Here is a 23006-nt window from a genome sequence, read left to right on the forward strand (position 1 = left end):
ACAACCCGTCAACATGTTTGTCTTATTTAGATAATGGGTTCAACGGTTTGTGTTATAGTTACCAAGTGTGTTACGGGTTGATGTCTTTGACAAGAATAAAAACATGGGTCGTGTTCGGTTTTAATAATTCAACCCGCAACCCCACAAGATTAACACCTCTGGTTTTGGCTAAAAAATTGATATCAAAATTCATAAATACGAACACACATAAATTTAAAATATGTGAAATAGTTCTGTTAATCATAAAGCTAATATTGTTCTTGTATGTTGACAGTCTCTGGAATGGTTGGTTCAGTACATATGATAATACATAACATAACTGGAAGATTGGTACCCATAAAAGTTATCCCACTTTTGAAACAAGCAAAAAACAGACATTGGTTATGAATAAGTGGAACAAGGTTCCAAAAGGTATATTTTGTTAACATAGTTACACAAACTATCCATTTTTTCACACTAAAAGTAGATATTACCATTTTTATATCCTCTGTTGTAAACTTTCTATATAGTATTAGTAAAGAAGATATCAATCTAGATTTGCAGACAATATGATTTCATGTTCTCATTTCGCATGTTCACTGATTTGGAAGTTTGTTGTTTTCATTGGATGGTTTGACAGGTGACACAGAAGAGTCTTTATTTGAACCCTCAGCTTTCTGAACCGAGTCTTTAGTCTTTGAACCCTCCTTTTCCTCTTCGGCTTCATGAACCTTTTTCTTAGTCTTGGACCCAACACCTTCAGCTGCCTTTGCAACCGCAGCAAAAGCACCCGCGATCCACACAGCTCCATTGGATACATATTTGTTGCTCATGAGAGCGGAACCAGCATCATTCGCCTTCTTCTCGGCTTTAGTAACAGCGGACTTTGTTGCTTCGGATACTTGGTAACGTTCGTCGACTTCTTTCATCTTTTCATTCACGACAGCTGTCCCCGTACTTAACTTCTGAGTCAAACCCATCTTTTGGTCAATGGAAACAGCGGTCGCAGAAGCGTTCGATGTCAACTGGTGTTTCTCGTCAAACGACTTCGCCTTTTGTAGCGCGTCTTTTCCCAGAACGAAACCCTTTGCAAGCATCGTGCTTACCACTTCTTCTGCCTGTTGTGCAACTTCAGATTTCCCATCTGTATCTGTCTGCTACAGAGTCAAATCCATTAATGAAATTATTATACATCCAACAGTAACAATATAAAAGGCCATTCAATACAAAACCAATTTTTAATGGTGATACATAAGGCTGTTGTGTAGCCGAACAATTGGTTTTGTAATGAATGCGCCCCAATGATATATCAGTGAAAATATAGTAACGACCGGTGTTAGAGGAGGAGCCCCCGCAGGCAACTGGTAATTCTCAACCGGGCTTAGTGAAACTAATAAATCGCCGATCGTGGCTCCCTGTAAAGTTTGTCTAAAAACATTAAAATGACCATAATAAAGCTAGTTAAATCATAGTCACATGGATCCCGGTACGTTCCGGTACGCGGAACGAAAACAGGTACGCGATTCGTGCATTTCTAAAATTTGGTACGAGGGGGTAGGTTCATTCGAAACACCAATTCGGTACGTGGTACGGTGTACCATATAGTCTGGTACATCGAATCAGCGACCCACAACTAACCGGTACGTGTTTTATTACAACCCCTATCAGCGAATCGATCTATCGGGTACGCAAATTACATGAACAAAGCACGATAATCTAGAAATTCGAAAACTATCAATTAGAGCGATCCGGATCGCGTACCTTGAGCGATCGGTACAATTTTGTACCCGTCTCCGGTACGAACGATCTGGCACGTAGATCGAGGGTAGGCTAGCGTTTCCTGTGACTATGAGTTAAAACGTAAAAGTTAACGTACTGTCAAAAGAAGTGCTGTATGTGCTCCCTTTGATTCCTTGAAGGTGACAAACGCGCGTTGGGTGGTTTCACTTTCACTGCAGAGTTAACCATCTAAAATCAGAAGGCTTCTTAAATCTCAAGTACTTAGATAGTTGCATATTGAATAATGAAAAGAGACTATTAGTGTCACTTAAACCTTTTCATTTCAACATAATGGATATTTCCCGAAAATGAGAAGAATTCTCGGATATCCTTCTCAGTGACCGTCATTGAGACATTACTCACTTCCACGGTTTTCGTCTGTTGATTTGAGATCATGATATCATTATAATGTACCTTTAAATATTTAAATTTTTATAAAAGAAATAAAGGAAGTTTGTTCTCACTTCTGAAGCATTCCCGGTTGTTGGGGGAACTTCTGTTTCAGTTTTCGATTCAGTTGCAGCCATGGAAACCTACAATGAAATCGCAAATGTTCAACCATATATTCTGAAAGCATTTCCACATTCAAAAATGACATGTTTCATTTCTTTTATGTGTCTTAGCTAGCATGGTGTAACTGGTCAAATGTTTGAGGATCACGTCTACTTAAGAATGTCCTTTGACGTGTGGGTTCCTGTTCGGTCCTTGCCTTAACGATTAAGGAAAGACGTGTGTCAGAAATGCTTACACCTCTCTACTCCCTAACAATCAGCTGGGACGAAACCAGTAACCCATGGTCATAACCAGCACAAAATTCAAAATAATAATTATTTATTTTTTTAAACGGCAAATTTCTTTTTATTCCTGTCATCATCAAAATAATAATTATTTATTTTTTTAAGACTATGCGTAGTGGTACACATGAATAATGCCCCACCCTAGGGCGTTTTGCGCCATGTGTCAGTACAGTCAGCAATGAGGCGTTTTTTATAAATGGGTGTAGTGGGGATGTGAGACATTATGTTAAAAAGGGTTTAATAATAGAATTAAATAAAAAAAACTATCAAAAAAATGTTATTGGACAAAAAACCATTAAAAAAGGGTGATTGGTCAACACACAAGGGGCCATGGCTTTGTTTATAAAACGCCTTTCAAAATTTTGGTTGAAAAACGCCAAGGGGGGTGGGGCGACATCGGGGCGTGCTTGGGTAAAAAAGGCCCAATTTTTGAACGACTACGTATAGTCTAACGGCAAATTTCTTTTTATTCCTGTCGTCTCCCAAGGTGTTTAAATACTTTGCCTTTGCCAATGGACCACCCATTGGTTAAGTTTGTTCCACCACCAAAATTAATCCACAACCCCTAACCATTATTCTTGTTTACAAATTTTACATAATCACAACCACAACAAAAAAAAAAAAAAAAAAACAAGAAATTTAACAAACACAAAAATATTTCAAATTTAATATAACAAACTTGCATGAATTTTGGCAGAAGATAATGCAAAGATGTTGTATCCGAATGAAATCAAGAAATCGATATTATGAAATGAAAAAAGGGATCGCCGGTTGATGTGATACGTACCGATATATGAGGATTTATATAAGTTCAAAACCGGGATTAGGAGAATTTGATCGGCGCCGGTGCCCGGTGGGGGATGGTAAAGATAAACCATAAAAAAAGGTTCCCGCGAAAACATCGGCTGCCCCAATCAATACCATCCTCTCCTAATTCTGTGATGAAAAATTGAAGTAAATACGTTGATTTAGGGATTATTTTAAAATATTTTTTATATATTTTGTTAAAGTGGGTAGTTTATGACCCCACAAGGACACAAAGTTGAGTGGTTTGGTGTTTGGGATAAATGGGTTCGGCTGTTCGGGTCACAACTGTGTTGACACGTTAATGACACGATTAAAAAGGCGTCTAAAGGTTAATAGGTCGACAAAACATGTGCATAACTAATTTATCAAAATACGATAGTTTTACCAGGTTAATTGTGTTTTGTAATTTTTTTAACGGTGTTCAGTGAATTGTGTCAATAATTATGTTAAATGTGTTATGGAAATAAATGTGTTAAAATGTCATGACATTTGTGTTATCATTTATCAAACTATATTGTGTCGTGTCAATAACCAGATACATTTAATTGTGTTATATGTGTCGAGTTGTGTAACATGTCAGTGTTCGTGTTTAATAATATATGTTTACTTAAACTTGTTGTGTTCATGTTCAATAGTCATGTTAAACAAGTCGCGTCAATAATCAGTTACCTTTATTTGGGTAACTTAGCAGTAGCTAGAGGTGTGTTTAAGTTCCCTATTAAAACAAAAATTTAATTGTGCAAAAGGTGTCATGCCGTATAACTTCCTTATAACAAATCAACACATTTAGTTTTTTTTTTAACAACAAACTACACTACTACTAAAATGTATACCACTTGTCTCTAATGAGACTAACCATCATCACTTGATACCATAAATGCAACATCTTGATACCATTGGACTACAAGTCCGTTGGTTAACTTTGTCGTTAAGACAATCCTTTTAACAAAACAACGATTTCACAGTTGTCTTTTTATGTAGTAAAACACTTCTCTTTACATATAAACGATAATAATTATTCTTTACATATAAACCATTAGGCCTTCTTTAAGGTAAAAACAAGTGGTTGGTCAACTAGAGCAAGCCATCTTTTCCCATTTTCCTCCAACACCCCAACATCCCCACACACAACTTTACAACTACTACATACACTAGGACAAAACACAATTTTGTACCCAATGTCTCCAGCCTTCTCAATCCTAAACCAATTGCTCACGGTGCCCACCCCTGGCCGCCCTATGATGCCGCCACTCCTCACATAATACTTTCGTCCTGCCACCATGTCGTCACTACCACCACCACCACTTCCAACACCGTTACTAAGCTTCCATACAGTGGATTGGACACATATTGTTGCGGCATTGAACAAAATATTGAGATCACTAGATAGATATATGGCGTTTTGTTTGTTGTCGAGTGGTAAGAACCGAAGAGTGAGGCCTTTTGAGAGTTGGGTGTTTTCTTGAACGACAAAAGGTGGGCAAATACCACCTCGTATCGCTAAAGAAAGGCCACCACCACTGTCGTTGGATTGGGCTGGAGTTATGTAGTACTTTAGACCCGGTTGAATTTCATGACCATCAGAGTCAAAAGGCGTTGTGGCGGTAGTTGCGGCAACAATGGTCGTTTGTAGGGATTGGGTGGATGTTATATAACAAGAGGATAGAAGTGTGGATAAGAGATATGGGATTAAAAGCTTGAATTTCATATTGTGTTGTAGTGAATGAAGAATACAAGAGTTGTGACTATATATATAGGAATATGCGTATGCATACATAACTAAATATGCATGGTTTTTATAACCAAATCAATTCGGCTAGTAGGACCAGGAATCAAGGATCAATTACAATACAATTAGATAGACTATATATGGTGCTGAAAACGAACCGAACAAACACGAACAAGACCTTGTTCGTGTTCATTTGTTAAGAAATATATATGTTCACGAACTGTTCATGAACAATTATCGAACGAGATTTTATGTTCGTTTTCGTTTATTAAAGAAATGAACTTGTTCGTGTTCGTTTGTGTTTGTTTGTTAATTTTAGGTAACGAACGAAAACAAACGTTGATGAACACAAATGAACACAAACTAATGTTCATGAACACAAACAAGCGTTCACGAACATAAGATATAACACACCGACACTTATTAAATATTTTATTTGTCAGAATTTTGAAATACTTAAATAATATATATAAACAAAAAAAACACTAATTAATTATCGAACACGTTACCGAACGTTCATGAATGCGGACTTTGTTGATGTTCGTTCATTTAACTAAATAAACGGAATTTCTTGTCCCTGTTCGTTTGTTTAATAAACGAACGAACACAAACAAACTTTCCGACAAACGGTTCACAAACTGTTTGTCGAACGTTTGGTTCGTTTGCAGCCCTAACTATATAGCAAGAAGACTTGGTCGTATTTTCATAAATTTTTTATTTGCATATTTTGACAAAAAAAAAAAAGTTAATTAGGAGTGTTGTAATTAAAAGTTTAATATCATTGTAAATCTCTTTGATTGTGAAGGTCGTGATGTGGCGTATAGTGATTAGCAGGAAGTTCACGAGGGCATAAAGCATTTAAAAGTCCGTGTATGTTTCTTGTAATTACGTTCTTGTAATTTTCTCGGAAAAATATAAATATTTGAAACATTTCTAAGTTTTGATTGTATAAAAATGAGAGGTGATTAATACTCAATGAAATAATAATATTAAGGTCACATCAAAAGGATATTTTGCCTCAACATTCTTCATGCAATCTTATTTTTAAGCACAAAATGAATACAAGCTAGCAAACTTTTACTTGATACAAGTGGACGAGTCGTAGTTGAGTATCAACAAAATAGAAGTGATCCAATTTAAAGAGGCTATTGATGGAGTTATGTGTTATGGGACGGATAACTGCATTGATAGTGAGTAGAATGGTCTCAACGAGCCGAGCATGTGGTTAACAATCGGACCGGAGTTCTATCATATCATTCAAGCCGCATGGAATTCAAATATTTTACCGCGATTTTAGTCATCTTAATAAAACCTTTGATTTGAGTAGTTTACACGCTTATTTAGGAAGTCAATTTTGTGATTAATAAGTCTTTATGTTTTCAATTTTGGGTGAGTCTTTCTGTCAAACTTTCTCTTTACGTCCCTAATAGAGGATATAAACAAACTAAGCACCAAATGAGAGCAAATTTACAAACTATAAATTTACAACAAAGTTGTGCTATATGTTGTTGTAACATAGGCCTTGGGAGTTTTTCAAAAAACTTTTGTATTTTTTCACTTTTAACCCTAAGATTTTAATCTCTTGCATTTTACTCCTTTGAATTTTTTACTTTTACCAAAAAGCTTTTCATCTTTTACAATTCAACCCCAACACTTTTTTGTTTTCAACTTTGGTCCCCCATACTTTCCATCTTTCATAAGTTTTTCGTTTTAAGTTTCGTTATAATTTTTTCAAGTCAACACGCCACATGTGTCTAGGATTCAACGTTTTTTTTTTTTTTTTCTGTTTTTCCCATTTGACAGGCAGTCGCAACACGTCTATTTTTCTCCATTTGACAAGTTCGTCGCAACACGCATGTCCTGGATCGACTTAGTTATTTTTTTCTACGTTTTACATTTATGTCTAATTTTTTTGGATTAACACGCTACAATGGGCGTACGTGATTCAACGATTTTACGGCTGTTTTTCGTTCGGTATTATTTTTTACTTTTTAATTTATTTTATTTTTACAAGCTCCTTTGATGTTGGTGGTTGTTGGCAGTGCTGTGGCATTAGTGCCACTTGGCACGATTTTACGGACATATTTAACCTATGAAGTTTTTTACTAATAATTTGTTTCGAGTTTACAACTATATCTCTTTTACTTAAGAAAAACTAATTTTTATGTGCATATTTTTATGTGCGTGTCGATATAAATTCAATTTGCTCTACGTTTCGACGTAAACTTTTTATGGCAACAATTAAGCAGTATGAGGTCTGAACTATTAAGAGACAGTATAATGCTTAACCGTTCAGAAACAAATGTCTGAACAATTCAGATTAGAGGTCTTAAACATTGAGACTCGGTATAATAATTAATCATTCAGATGCAAATGTCTGAACCATTCAGATGCAAATGTCTGAAACATTCAGACATTTACTCACGAAACAAACAGTATGAATCATTAAGTGTTGAACCAGTAAGAGGTCTGAACCATTCAAACCCTCATTAAGAGGTAAACAAACAGCCCCTTAATTATTAACTAGCCCATGCCGGTTGAATTTGTAAGCCCCGGCTGCAACGCGGCGGGGTCTTACATCTAGTTTCTATTAATTTATATCGGTGATGAGATAAGTACATTATATGTTTTAGAGCATATCAATATCGAATGAAAAGTGTTATTATAAGCTATAACAATTGACAAGTGGATTAGATTTTATTCACTCATCAATTAAACAATTTGTAGTGGGGCTTAAAACTAATGTCCCTCCCTTGGGCCTGAAGCGACACGTGGCAGTCTAGTCAGCATTAGAGTATTATGGGGCATTAGTTTAAAATGGGTGTAGTGATACAATGTCTAATAATGCCCATCCGATGATTACCCATTTCTATTTTCTAATTTCCTATTGGCCCATTCAATTAACTTTTTGATCGACAGACGTTTTAAATAAAATGCCCAAGCCACATTTTGAAAGAAAACGCCTAGGGGGCGGGGTGGTGGGCGTGGTTAGGCATTATGGGCAAAAAAAAACGCCCAATTCCTTTGCCACTACCAGGCCCGGTCCATAGGGTGTGCAGGGTGTGCCATCGAACAGAGCCCAACGTTTTTAGGGCCCAAAACTATTTTCGTTTTATATATGTAATTTATATTTAAATGTAGGTAAAGAAGCAATCATATTGTAGCACAAATGGTTAAGCGTCCTCTCCTTCCACAGTTCCACCCAAGATGTGCGTTCGAAACTCAGCATTAACAATTTTTTTAATCCCCTTGGTTTCTTCGGGGCCCTTCTGTTGACTGTTGTTTTGGTTGCTTAAGGCCAATTTGACTCAGTAGTCCCTTGGTCGTGTTAATATCATTTGTTTCCATCAAACAGATTGCCACCTAAAATTTAGTTAAAGCTAACCTAATCCTAGTGATTTGATTGATTATTCTCTAAGCATCTCTTTTTAGTGTTTATCTAAGCATGCATTTGTAAGTTTGATGTAAAATTTCTAACTTAAAATTGACAACAAAACTTGAATCAATATGTTGCCAATCATGTTCATCTATGTATATATTTCATCTAATTATTGTCTATCACTATACCCAAAGTTAACACTATAACTGTTTGAGGATTGAAATCAATTTATTATTTTTATTTTATTGCGAAAACGATGTTATATTTATCATGCGCTTTGCTTTAGGTGTCATGGCCCCCGACCCGGTTTGACCCGTTTCAGGAGCCGCGGGACAGAAATCCCGTGATATTTATTTAATTGGTTTTAACAGCGGAAGTTTATTATCAGGATCGTTGTAAAGCTAAAATTTTCTCGATTATTTTATTTCACAACTCGGGATAAAATCCCGGTAATTTACAATAACATGATTTTACTGAGAAATCTTTATTTTTAGAAAACATATTTCTCCATTTTATAATGAGCCACTTTCTTAAGCTTGAAATGCTCCTCAGCACTTTTCCTGAATTACAATAGATCACCTGAAACATGTTTGAAAAAGGTTTTGTCAACGGGAAATACTGAGTGAATTATTCTATTTATTTAAAATGACTCGTTTATTATAATTTACAGTATTAAGAGTTTTTACATATGTTTCTGATATCTACCAACTACCCACAGTATTTGTCACTCGACCGGATCTGTGACTGTGGTCATATCACCATTGGCTGCCCCAATGAATGACGTATATCACTTAATTTTAGGTTCGCCCACCTAACGTGATTAAGACAGTAGTAATGTGCACAATACCCCACATACTGGCTGTAATTTGGTGATTACATAAACTTAATCACTGTAATTATAATTCTGAAAATAATTTGGAGTATTGTAAAACAGTTGATAAAAAGAGAATGACTCACATTGCAGATTTAACACGGACATAATATGGTTTAGCCTTGTTAACCTAATTTAAATAATAATGCACACAAAACCGGGTTAGTGATCAATACAGCATTTACGATAACTCACGAGATCAAATTCTCACAACGAACGACAAAGTGCGATACTTAAACATCCATCGAATTAACGACGAACGACAAAGTATCACCCTAATGTGGGCGGCACTTAAACATCCATTGGATATATTGATCAGTCGGAAAATGAATCGTAATAGCGATCGAGTTATTACCCTGTTTTGCGGCAGCACTTCGTGATCAGTGTGTGTTTAATTGTAATACTATTGTGATATCTCGACGTCCACAGAGAGTTTTTACGTCGTTTTAACTTCAAAATGCAAGTGCCAATGTCTGCTATTTATAGTGATTTTTGGGACTCCCTTACGGACCGTATGCCTGATCCCTTACGGTCCGTAAGCTAAGCAGTCTAATTATAGGCTGCCTAGGCTCGGGACTAGCTTGCATGAATTGACAGTTTTATTAATTTCTATTGTGACAACGTTTTTTAGAGATAATTATCACTAGGGTTTATCCCCCCTGAGTTTTAGGGGCCCTGATCCTAATTCCGATTGTTCCGAAAATTTTAGGGTTAGTGCAGAATTACTTGGGTGTCTCAATTAGGGTTTCCTTATTGACTAATTATCATTCTAATTATTGATTTTAATGAGAGTTGTTACATTAGGGCTCTAAAAAGCTTGAATCAGTCATACACGCTTGACACACCCAATTTTGCTTGCACCCAACACAACACCTCGGGGGCCCATTTTTCCTACTCACACAGGGCCTTGAGGGACTTCGTATTTTTGGGGACCGTCCTGGCCACTACACATGGTCTTATAATCATGAGTGGATAGAAGGGTTCATATTATAACTCGTGTGTTGCGGTGGAATCGTTAAACCAAACAAACAGTAGACGTAAAAATGTTTAACCATGCACATGTGTTACGGTGTGTTAATTCACAAAAAAATAGATCAAAACGAAAAGCATGAAAAAGGATAACTAACTCGACTTAGGACCCGCGTGTTGCGACGGCACCGTTAAATTATAAAAAACAGACGTAAAAAACGTCGAACCACACGCACACATTGCAAAGTATTAACTCAAAAAAATTATACTAAAATGTAGAACATGAAATTTAAAATCAAATAAGAGTTATATGATGATGACTATTATTATTAGTTAAGTTATATTGTCACAATCTATCATGTCAATATTAGAATGAAGGAGAGAGTGATGAACTAAAATATAAACTAATGATTAACAAAGAAGTTTTAATGGATCACAAATAGAGAAAGTAAAATGATAATGGATAAACAGAATTCTGATTTTTAATACTTCATCAACCTGTACTTAGGCCATCCGTAGTCATAAAGCTCCTTATGGGGCGTTATGCGACACGTGTCGTGCCACATCACACATGGGCTTTATGGGGCGTTATATCACTAGAGTCCGTAGTCATAAAGCCCCTACCTATCATTACCTAATTATTAATTTTCGTTTTTTATTAATTAATTATAAAAGCATTAACTAATTTTTGATTGGTCCAAATTTTGAAAAGTTCGCCCATACCAGCGCTATATAGATCGTGTTCCCCCCTTTTTTTGCCTCATAACGCCGCTCGTAGTGGTGTGCCAGACGTTATGGGGGCGTTATAGGAGAAAAGGGCGCCATATGAAGCCCCACTACACATTGACTTAAGCTATATGGGGTGGTAAAAAAATGAATAGTGAAAAGTAGACACAAAAGAATTTTATAAAATAATGGTGGGATAATAAGTCTATTATGTATTTATAGTACTAATATGGGGCTAGCCCACTTGATATAGGCTTATGTCTCTTAAAGGTGAGGTGAGACCGCCCTCTTGATTTATATGTCCTTTTAACTATTATTTTTTTCTCAAATTTTATGAATCATCGTTAAAGTTCCAACCATTTAAACGTGTTTAGTTACATGTTTCCACTTTTTGTAAAAAGTATACGGGGCAAGTGGAATGTTTTTAGGAAAATTAACCTACCCTTTTTGTCTTATTAACATTTAATAATATTGGAATTACTTGGCCATTAACTATAACTTAAAGTTATTCCTCTCAAAAGGCAATGTTCAAAGTATTTTGCCATGATAACGTACATCGGCATGATGGAGTTATCAATTTTAATCAGATTTTGTGATCTTTTAAATTATTATATCACATTAAAAAAAAGAGAAAATTACAAAAATAGTCATTGACCAAAACTATTTTTCAAATCTAGCAACCTCACGCGTTCTTGGAGCGGCGCATCAAGCATTGGATGCGTCTGTATGCAGACCTTTCAAACACCCAATAAAAATGACACGTGTTGTTTCAAATATTGTAGGTGGGCCCAAATTCATCTCATGCCCTCGCAGACGCATCTCATGCCCCTTTTGAAAGTCATGTTGGCCACGTTTCCACTTTTTATTGGGTTTCACACTAAAAACGCATCCCGTGCTTGAAAGACGTATCACACGCATGATGCGCCACTCTAAGGATGCGTGAGGTTACCAAATTTAAAAATAGTTTTGACCAATAGTTATTTTTTGTAATTTTCCCTAATTAAATTCACATCTAATTATTCCAACTATGGTAAAATATAAATAATATAGAAAATACTTACAGAGTTTTTGTAAATTTATAGAAAACGTGTAAACATAGAGAGTTTTTGTAAATTCATCATAAAATATAGTGTGTTTTCATTGTATGATTAAACAATGAATTCTTTTATCAATAAAAAAAAACTCTTATGTTAATAAAATCCACATCCACCAACACAAAAGCATAATTTATGATGTAACAAAGAAAACAATTTGTGAAAACCACATACATTGTTTGGTGCTAGCCAAATCGCCCATATATCAATGAAACAATGATCTTCCAACTACAATGAATTGCCATGAAGCCTAAATCATATCAACTGAATTGATGCATATTTGAAAACTAAGGCGCAATGGTAAAAACTTGGTATTTTTCCTAAATAAATAAATAAATAAAAAACTAGAGTGAATGTACCCACATCAGTTCAGATTATAGATAACAAATAAAAATATTTAAGTTAGTAACAACAATTAAGGTACATAAAAATATTTAAGTTGGGGTGTAAACGAGCTCGGCGGAGCTCGAGCTCTGCTCGGTTCAAGCCTACTTATTTGAGCTTGAGATCGGCTTGCGAGTAAAACCCAAAGCTCGAGCTCAGCTCGAGCTATTTTGAGAACAATCTCAAACGAGCTAAAAGCTCGGCTCGATCTCGCTTCAATATTGCTTAAACGAGCCAAAGCTCGTATCGCCAATATTATTATCATTTTTATTATGCTACATATATAAACAATGTTGTTTGGGCTCGTATAGGCTCGCGAACCTAAACTAGCTTTGTATTTCAGACTCGAGCTCGAGCTCAAGCTCGGGCTCAATAACTAAACGAGCTCTATTTCAGGCTCGGGCTCGGACTCGTTAAAACTAGGCTCGTTCAAGTTTTTAGCCAAACCGATAACGAGTTGCTCTCGGGCATCCGGGGTTGTTTACACCCCTAATTGTGTTGAAAAGGTTGTGTCTGGGGGTAGTTTAGTCATTATCTCCTCCATTTTCATCATTTTTTAATTGTTAACCAAAAAAAAACGTGTAAAAGAAAACGATATGTACAGAAACACTGTTTAACTGAAAATAATTCTAACTTACTTAATTAATTATACTAAAAACAATAAAAGTGAAATGAAAAATAAAATTGGGCCTAGTGAAATTAAAACTGGATCTAGTGACCGGGCTTCGTTTGCTTAATCGAGCTTTGGCATCTCTACTTTTATCACTTGAGCTTTGACCATCATGATTATAAATAAATTTCAACTTTATGGATCCTTTTAACCATAAATATTGTCAGATTATTTGAAATTATTATACTATTATTCATAAACAAAATTAATTACTATATGTTAGTCTCTTCCATAACAACCCTAACGTTATTTGTGTCAATGCAATGGTTCTGTGTCAAATGTCAAATACTAAAACTTTACTGGTCACGTTGAAAATTCTTAAAGATTTCTGCAGCGAAAACGTTCTCCTTTTATTTATATAGATAATAATAATTACAGTAAAAGATATAAATTAATGAATGTCAAAAACCATTTCAACCTTCAAGTCTTCAACCAAAATTTTGTCAAATTATTTCAAATAATAATATAAGGGTTAAGAAACTCGATAAAGTCTAAAATTTTGGACATACCTTTAACAATTCTATTGATTGAAAAGTTTTATGTTCATCCAGATCCGTAATCTAAACTAACTATCAAAGTATACACTAACAGTTATTCCAACTACAGTTGTCTTTATCTTCACGCAGTGGCGTCGCTTGAGATTTTCTGACCGGGGGGGTCGGAAGTCACCGGATCTAAAATTATACCTAAAAAATTATAAAACCGGGGGTCGAAAACGTATATACCTAAAAAATTCTATATGAAAACTACATAGCGAACACTATTAAGTGAAAAGTTCGAGAGGTTTAGACATTACTATTATTATTATTATTATTATTATTATTATTATTATTATTATTTTCAATTCCAAACTATATATTTAACCCACTAGTTTCAGATGTCTCATCACTTTATCATTTCAACATGTGAAATGGTTAATATAACGGGACGACACATGACAAGAAAACACCAAAGCATATGGATGGCCATTACACATATTATGAGAGGATTCGCAATGAATTCTTTATCTATATCCATATATTTACATTAAAAACGACTACTTTTTCTCTCTAATTTTCAATTAAATAATTTTTTTTATATATTTATCATTACATTTTTCTCTCCTCCACTGACAACCAATTCTAAAAATACTAAAAAAATTTATAAAGTTTTCTCTCTCTAGTTTTTTTTTTCCATATACTTACAGATGAACAGTAATTTTCTCATATATTTTCTCTCTACTCTACAAATAATCACTCAAAAACACTAACAACCATTCTTTATAATATAACTAAACCCACTCAAGGGTCTTCATTGTGAATGCTCTAAGGATTTAATAAGGTAACTTACGAACCAATGAATAGTTTATGTAACGTTGATGTTATCGTTAAAATAATGAAGTAAAGAATGCGTAAGAAATGAATGAATTTTTAATACACGCGTATATACAGATTATTTTATTATTTTTAGTTATATTAAATATTATTTCTTTTACTTAATCAAATGAAATTACTATTTTTTACCAGTCATAATAAATTAATATTTATTTTGCTTTAATAACCTCATATAACTTTTAATTTTACTTTACTTGAGTTGGTTCAAATCGTTTTTAATTTAATATATATAAAAACTGGATAAATTATTTTTTATAAATTAAAGTAAACTTTAAAATAGAAAGTAATTATATCTATAAAAAAGGCATAATAAAACTGAATAAAGTAAAGCTGATTTGACAAATGACAATGGCAAAAAACATATATAATAAAAATCAAATTACTTTGACATGGAGATGCGCGTGTGCTTAAAATAGAAGGTAATAATATTATAAGTTTTAAAGTAGAATTAACATGACAGATTTAACACAATTACACAAAGAGAGATAATTTTATCTTTTTCTAAAATATATATAATGATTAGATAAGGAATAATCAGCACTCAATGAGCTGGTGATGAAATAGTAGAGGAGAGACCTGGTACCAAGTGACACATGTTCGACTCTTGCCCCCACCATTTCGGCGGCACCTTGTTATGATTGGAGACTAGGCGAGTAGGCAGCAATCGTTAGTTCGATCCTTGAACTAAGCGGGTTTTACCTTATCGCACTGCCGTGCCTTCGGGCGAGTGTTCCTGGGCTTCGGCCCTAGGTGAGGGTTTTCCCTGATTCAGAGACAAATTTATCCTGATATGGTGAATTTCGCCGGTAGCCTATTTAAAGAACTCATTGCCGTTAAAAGAAAAGATAAGGAATAACCAAATGGCCACATTCAACTTCAAACACTCTTGAGTCCATATCTATTTTTTGAAATACTCAATCGATTACATTCACTACTCTAACGAGTTAGAAACAAGAATAAACCAGTAAAACTCGAACATCGAACATACAAAGATGAAAGATAAATCCTTATGATTTCAAGTATGCTCCATGATGCTAATCAAAATCAATGATCACTTCCTTAAAGCACTCATGGAATGTAGTTAAAACTAGTTATTTTCATAAACATAAATAAAGCAGTTACACTCTTTAATTAATATATAATGTACACGCCTTTAAAGAATTATTACAAACTAATGAAGATTAACATCGTATGTTATGACTTATGAAAAGCACCTCCATCGTATTATAGAAATAACCATCTTCTTATACATACATAAAATGTATTACTAAAAAAAACATATAGAACCAGAATTATAAAATAATACATTTAAAAAAACTATGTTTTTATTAATATTGAGAAAGAATAAAAAATAAGAATTATCTTTTTTTTTTTTTTTTTGCATTAAATTCCACCGAAAGAAGTTAGATCAAAAGTCACGATGTTACTTTTGAAAATATATGTAAAGAATTGAAATAGAATCCAAATTATATCTCTGGACTATGTCAAATCGGGTAAAGCTTAACTTAGACAATAGTGAAAATGTAAAGAGATATTGACTATTGCGTTCAAAATCATCCAAATCAATTTGCATGATTTTAGTTTTGGGTGATAATTTATGACATGAATAAACGTGACTTATTTAATCAGGAGTGAATGACAAGTTTTGTCCTTTATCTTTATATTCAATTTCAGTCGGTGTCATTTACATTTAAAATTGACGACTTTTGTATTTAATGTTTCAAAATCTTGCATGGTTTGTCCTTTGAGCCTAGCTCAGTTACTTTTTTCTCTGTTAAATGAGATTATGTGCATATCGCATGAGGGTAGATTCGTCTTTTCCACTACCTTCTACAATTTTTCCCCAAATTAAATAATCCAAACCCTAATCATTTGTCACCCCAAATCTGAAGAACAACAACCCCACATCAAATCAGATTTGCCACCTCAAATCTTCATAAGCTTCATCTTCTTCAGATTCGGTGCAAATCTGATTTGCCACCCATCAAAACCCCATCACTTGTATACGAAATTGAAGCTAAATTGAAAGCCCTAAATCTAAAATACCAATCCAAGAATCAATCTTTACAAATTCTGTTAGAACTTTCCCACAATCATTACCTGTTTGATTTTCCACCATCTTAATTTTTTTTCTTCCCCTCTATAAATACTAAATGGGACACAACCTATAGGGTTACCTACAAGAAAAATTATCACCTGAGTACTTTGGTTTAAGTGGAGTTATCGCCGGCAGGAGTTATGATCGAGATTCTTGCAAAGCAGATGGGTCCAGCGACGTTTTGCTCACTTTACTATGGCTACTTGTATCCCAAAACCCCATCACCAGTCTGATTTGCCACCCCATCACCTGCACCACCGGCCAACAGCCACCGACAACCACCCCTGCACCACCGGCCACCTACAACCGTCGGCCACCCACAACCGCACCCACAACCAACCCTGCACCATCGGCCACCTACAACTGTCGGCCACCCACAACCACACCCACAACCAACCCTGCATGATCGGTCACTTACAACCACCTGCACCCACAGCCACACCTCTACTAGCGACCTCCCACAACTACCGCCCATCCATTATTTGCTTATTCTTCAGAATTAGGGTACAGAGCGAGAGAAGAGAAAAATAGTTTAAATGAGCTTTGATTTACAGAACTAAGAGCATCCACAATAAGCAATATTTAGGAGATGTTTTTAAGGTGCCACATGACACATGCCCATAAATTTCTCTCTCTTGCCCTCTCGCAAACAAAATACCCATCAAATATTTATCTTCTCTCTCCTCTCTCATCTCTCCTCTATCACACTCACATACATTTCTTTCCTCCATTTTTCTCATTTTTTCTCACATACACCACTACACTATCTCTCCTCCACCTCACACCCTCTCTCCTCCACATCACACCCTCTCTCCTTAAAAACACCAAAAAATATCTCTATTGTGGATGCTCTAAGGCAGAGAGAAGAGAGAGAGAATGTGTGTGTTTTTAGAGAGAGAAAGGGTTTTAGAGCATTCACATCCAATCCACTAAAAATATACATACATTCCACTAAAAAACAACTCCTATATCAATATATTTCCACTAAAAACAAATACTTTTTCTCTCTCCTTTTCAATATATATTACATTTTCTCTCTCCTCCACTCACAACCACTTTCAATATATATTAAAAAAGTATAGGGGGTGAACAGTGTCCCCCCAAATATACAGATGAACACTAACATTTTCTCTCTCCTTCACTCACAACCACTTTTTATACTTCTTATATTTTAAAAACTCCCCACACAGATTTTGGTGGTTTGGATGAGAATGCTCTTAAGAGAGACAGTGTTTTGTGTTTATATATATTTTAATTTTAGTTAACATATTTTGTTAGAAAAATAGGCAAAATTATAAAAGTACACTCATGTGATATGCACATGATCTCATTTAACGTTAAAAACAAACTCAGTTAAGGCTAAAGGACAAACCGTCTGAAATTAGGTATAAATATAAATGACAAAATTTTCAATTCACTCTTTAATCAGTGTTGTTTGGATTGTAGTTTAATTAAAGAGTTTGTATTTGAGTTGAACTAAAACGTGACATATTCAATCAACCTTTTTTCTGTATAAAAACTAAGTTTTTTTAAGTAGATAGATCAGCTTGTAAATATGTTGTAGCCTATTTATTACAGGGGAATTGGCCTGTAATAATCCTAACTAGACGTCATTGGCCATTGCCAGTTACAACTTTGAATATTCCCTATGCTAGTCCCAGATTTCACTTATTTTTCCTCCACCGGTCCTCAGTTAAAAAAACTTAATGGGGTTAAGTTTTTTTTTTCTGAATTACAAGCTGACGTTTTAGTGCTTTTGATCAGAACGAGGATACGAGTCGAATGATATAAAACTTACCTTGAAATTGTGCACCAAATGATGAAAACGGTGCTTCAATTCGAGTGTTTAAACTGCCAATTAACAAAAATTAAATCGTTTGGAGCACTGTTTCGAGGTAAGTTTTACATCAATAGGCTCGTATCCTCGTTCTGATCAAAAACCCTAATACGCCAGTTTGTAATTCGGAAAAAAAAAACTTAACTCCGTTAAGTTTTTTTTTTTAATTGAGAACCGGTAACGTGATGCTGGGCTTCTCAGTGAAGGATATTAGGAAAGATTTAAGCGGGAATGTAAACTTAAATACCGAGCCCAACTGCCTCGATTGGTGCAGAATTGCAACGCCAAAAACTAACTTCTTCATATGGAGAGCGATGGAGGAAAGGATCCCTACGACGGACGCACTAAGAAGAAGGGGGTGCAGGTCACATCTGTAACCTGCAAAATCTGCGGTACGTCATCTGAATTGGCACAACATCTTTTCATTCAATGTCCATATGCAAAACAAGTGTGGACGAAGATTTGGGCATGGTTAAAAGTTCCTGTTAGGGACCACCAGGAGTCACTACGAACCAGAATCCAAGATAGATTAAGTTGGCCGAGGAGAAAATCAAAAGTAATACATGCAATATATCTCCTTACTGTGTGGAACATTTGGTTAAACAGAAATAAAAAGGTATTCTGCGACGATATAACGGAACCATACAAACTAGTGGAAGAGATCAAAAAGGAGTCGTTCGATTGGATAAACAAAAGATCAAGGTTTCAAGGGATTACATGGCTCGAGTGGAGTGAATTCTTGCTACCGGAATAGAGAAGTGTTGGTAATCTGTATGTTTTATTTTGTTTTCCTTGATGTATGTTCTCTTGACTTCCTGGATGTAATCGGTCGGTTCTATAGCTCCTTGCTATAGTTCCGATTTTGTGTATTGAATAAAGTTCCGTTTTGTTAAAAAAATATATATATAACTATATTAATTCATGTTCGAATTACACGATAAGTGTGTTCAAATTGAAATATTTGTTTTTCAACAAGAATAAATATATAGGTGAAGAAATACAAAACTAATCTTAGTTTGGGATTCTGTCTTAACAAATAAGGTTAACCTTTTTTGTCTCGTCCAAGTTGTGATGGTGATTCTCCTGCAAAACATTAAACACCCCGTTAAGCTCGTTACGAGGAGGGGAATAGCGGGGTTCTCATCGTAACCACTCTTTGGCGTGAGAATAAGTATATGCTTTGAGGATTAAGTATGTTATTAAGAGAGTGAGAGAGCAAAGAAGTAGCCCCTTAAACCTGAAGTGAAGGTTCCTATTTATAGCCGTAGTGGTGTGAAAGGAAATGGGCTGATGGCCTTGGGCCTTGACGTCGACAACAAGGAATATTTGTTTTGTCTACTCTGCCACGACTGTTAATGCTTCTAGGTGAGAGGAGAGCCGGCGCACCTTGATTGGATCCACTTGGCTTGACCGTTGTCCTTGTTGTCTGTTACGTCATCAGCGACTAAGTGTAGATCATGGTGCAGTTGTCGGCGCACGCTGATTGGTGCCAGGTAAGCGTCCTTGTGTACCTTCTTGTCTCATGTACGATTGTCAATCGTGGAGCACAATCGGATACAACTTGTTGGACGCTCATTGGCCCGTTGTTCTGCCACTTGTACCTTTAGTACTTGTCCTTAGATTAGTTGCGCTTCTTCCATCCGCGTGGCTATCAGTAATGTCCCAAGTAGCCGGCGTAAGGTCCAGGAAGTGAGGGTTTTCATCCAAGGGCCCAAGTGTGACATCTGGTCTTGTGTTTGCCTTGACCCCGCGCGCGACCTAGTTCACACCTGTTTGGTCGGTGCGAGGCTGGAAAAGCAACCAAATTAGTCTGTTAAGGGTATGGTCTCGCGCGCGACTTGTCTGGTCGGCGCAAGATTTAAGACCATACCCCTTCAATAGGTTATGCTTCGGTTTAACAAGTCAACTCCGCAAACTGCTAATTGTGTAGTTAATTAGTGGGTTTAGTACAAACTAAATTATTATCTTTCTAAAAGGTGTATTTAATTTAATTTAATTTAAGTTAAATATGCAAAAGGAATATTTTTACTTTAGCTTTTAAGTGAGCATGAATTCACTTTATTTTAGGGAGGCAAAACGGCGCAGCCGCAAAGCCCGTAATCTACGGCCCAAATCTTTTCTTTGATTGGCCTTCCAAAACTGATTGGTTTGATACATCCCCACGTGTTCATTGTATATTTGTACCCAATCAAGTCCCACTTTATCATTTTCATTCTCCGTTTTGCCTTCCATAATAATGTAGAGTAATATATCAATTTTGCAATCGGTTGGGATATAATAGAAAACTTACTCGGTAGGAATGATACTAAGTAATCTTGTGTAGCTATTTAGTAATCAAGGGTTAACATTAGATAAGTGAAATTGAACCTAAAGAAAAAGCCGAGTGAGTTTGTGTAGTGGTATTTTAGTCAATTGAAAGCAATAGTTTTCTTTATCCTCCAATTTCCCCAATTTTTTAGACGTTAATAAATATTTCATACGACATAATTTTTATTATAAAAATTGTACCATAAGAATGAGCGTTTTTTATTTTTAAAACGAGTATACTATTATTATAGTTTTGAACAAAAAAAATTGAAAACTCAGATACGTAAAACGCAATGAAACCAAAAATAAAGATTTTGCAGTTGCAGGTTCTAAAACGCAGTGGGTTTTAACATGGTTATGTTTTTGTTCCAACATTTTGCACTCTAGGTCTATAAAACGTACACTCTAGGCATAAAATGTAATGGGATTTGACTTCTATTTAACATAGTCATGTTTCTTTGCATGAGTTTTAACATGATCATGTTTTTGTTCTAACGTGATCAGGTTTCTATTTGAGCAAAATCATGTTCTTTGAACTTACCTCACCTCTTTCAGGTCTAAAACGCAATTGGGTTTCACATGACCATCTTTTTGTTTTAACACGATCATATTTTATGTTTCAACATGATCATGCTTCTGTTAAACATGATCATGTTCTTTCAGTTTCTAAAACGTACTGCATGTCTAAAACACAACGCAACGCAGGTTTCACAACATAATCATGTTTCTGTTTTAACATGATCATGCTAGTTACCTCACTTTCCTTTCCAGGTCTAAAACGCAATGGTTGGCTTTCACAACAATATGATCATGTTTTGTTTTAACATGATCATGTTAGTTTAGTGTACCTCACATTCCAATTTCAAGTTTCAACAAGATCATGCTTCTGTTAAATATGATCATGTTCTTTTAGTATACAGGTCTAAAACGCAATGGGCCTAGTTTCAAGTTTCAACAAGATCATGCTTCTGTTAAACATGATCATGTTCTTTCAGTCTGCAGGTCTAAAACGCAATGGGGGGTTTCACAACATGATCATGTTGCTGTTTTAACATGATAATGTCAGTTTAGTTCCCATACACTCCAGGTCTGAAATGCAATGGGCTAAAAACACAAAAAATGTGTTTTTTTTTTCATTAACACAATTGATTAAAAGCGTAAAACAATTTTTTTAGTGTTATAAAACTCAATGTATTAAAAACACAAAGAAATGTTTTGTTTTTAAAATGCAATAGACAATATACAGAAAGAAATGTCCTTTTTTCTAAAAGGCAATAAGCTAAAAACACAAATTTTTTTTTCTAAAACGCAATGGACTAATAACAAAGAAATGTGTTGTTTTTAAAACACAATGGACTAAAACCACAAAAGTGTGTTTTTCATTCTTTTATAAAACGTAATGACTTAATTCAAAAACCCAGACCGTAAAACGGAATTAAAAAAATTCTTACACAGATCGAAGCCGATTTCTTCAAATGTCTTCAACGATTGGCGAAATTTGAATGTTAGAAACACTTATCAACGATCGAATCGAACGATCAAGTGATTCACTTCAAAATCACGGGAAAAAATGAGAAATTGTATGAAATTAAACTGGATTTCTTCAAAAAAGTCGAAGAACACGTTGATTGAGTCTTTGAATCACTGATTGATGACGAAAATCGTACTATGATGTAGTGATTATTGAATAGAAAGTGAAGAAAATGTTGAAGATAGTGGGTTTTTAAAAATGATGAGTTTTGAAGTTGCATGGAAAGATGAAAGTAGAAGATGAGATAGGATTGACTAAAATACCTTTCCCTTTTATTTTTCAATTTTACCACGTGTCACAACCCCATTGCTTCTTATCTTTCCTAGCGAACCTACACTTCCTATTTGATCCCATCCCATAATGGGTCCTGGGTTCGATTCCCACAATGGGAGTTTTCTCATATTTATTGGGTTTACTCCTGAATTGGTGTATATGCATTATGTCTAGTGGAGATGAATATGATTAGGTGGTTCCGTTGATTGTACAATGATATTACAGTGGTCCGTCAATGATCCAAATTGTCGTCAAAAAAATACAATAACTTATAAACTCATTACTCTATTTTATTTACAAAAATTCCTTACATGCGTTTTACGAATTTATAATTAACTCTATCTTATTAACTTATTAAATTGTAATGTAATTAATTAGCAAAAATAGTGCGGATTCAAATGTT

The 23006-nt window shown here is 35.0% G+C and overlaps 2 protein-coding genes across 7 annotated transcripts; both read right to left on the reverse strand.

The window, feature by feature from the left end:
• Window positions 1–357: 357 nt before the first annotated feature.
• LOC110918734 (binding partner of ACD11 1) lies at window positions 358–3500 on the reverse strand. 6 transcript variants are annotated; one of them, XR_002581531.2, is made up of 6 exons: window positions 3343–3500; window positions 2223–2291; window positions 2033–2136; window positions 1741–1931; window positions 1311–1394; window positions 358–1133 (listed from the first exon to the last, which is right to left on the reverse strand). XR_002581531.2 is itself a non-coding variant. In XM_022163015.2 (6 exons), exons 2-6 carry the CDS (start codon window positions 2283–2285, stop codon window positions 576–578), a joined length of 888 nt encoding a protein of 295 aa, XP_022018707.1. In that variant the 5' UTR covers window positions 2286–2291; window positions 3343–3497; the 3' UTR covers window positions 358–575. The 6 variants fall into 6 exon arrangements, 4 of the variants coding, with proteins under 4 accessions (XP_022018707.1, XP_022018708.1, XP_035840872.1 ...); XM_022163015.2 differs by having other exon boundaries at window positions 358–1136; window positions 1856–1931; window positions 3343–3497; XM_022163016.2 differs by having other exon boundaries at window positions 1856–1931; window positions 3343–3496.
• A 677-nt stretch (window positions 3501–4177) lies between these two features.
• On the reverse strand, window positions 4178–5106 carry LOC110918735 (miraculin). Its single transcript, XM_022163018.2, has one exon. It carries the CDS (start codon window positions 5068–5070, stop codon window positions 4399–4401), a length of 672 nt encoding a protein of 223 aa, XP_022018710.1. The 5' UTR covers window positions 5071–5106; the 3' UTR covers window positions 4178–4398.
• Window positions 5107–23006: the final 17900 nt, after the last annotated feature.

Source organism: Helianthus annuus, chromosome 16, assembly GCF_002127325.2.
Source record: "Helianthus annuus cultivar XRQ/B chromosome 16, HanXRQr2.0-SUNRISE, whole genome shotgun sequence".
In the NCBI taxonomy this organism is placed as follows: domain Eukaryota; kingdom Viridiplantae; phylum Streptophyta; class Magnoliopsida; order Asterales; family Asteraceae; genus Helianthus; species Helianthus annuus.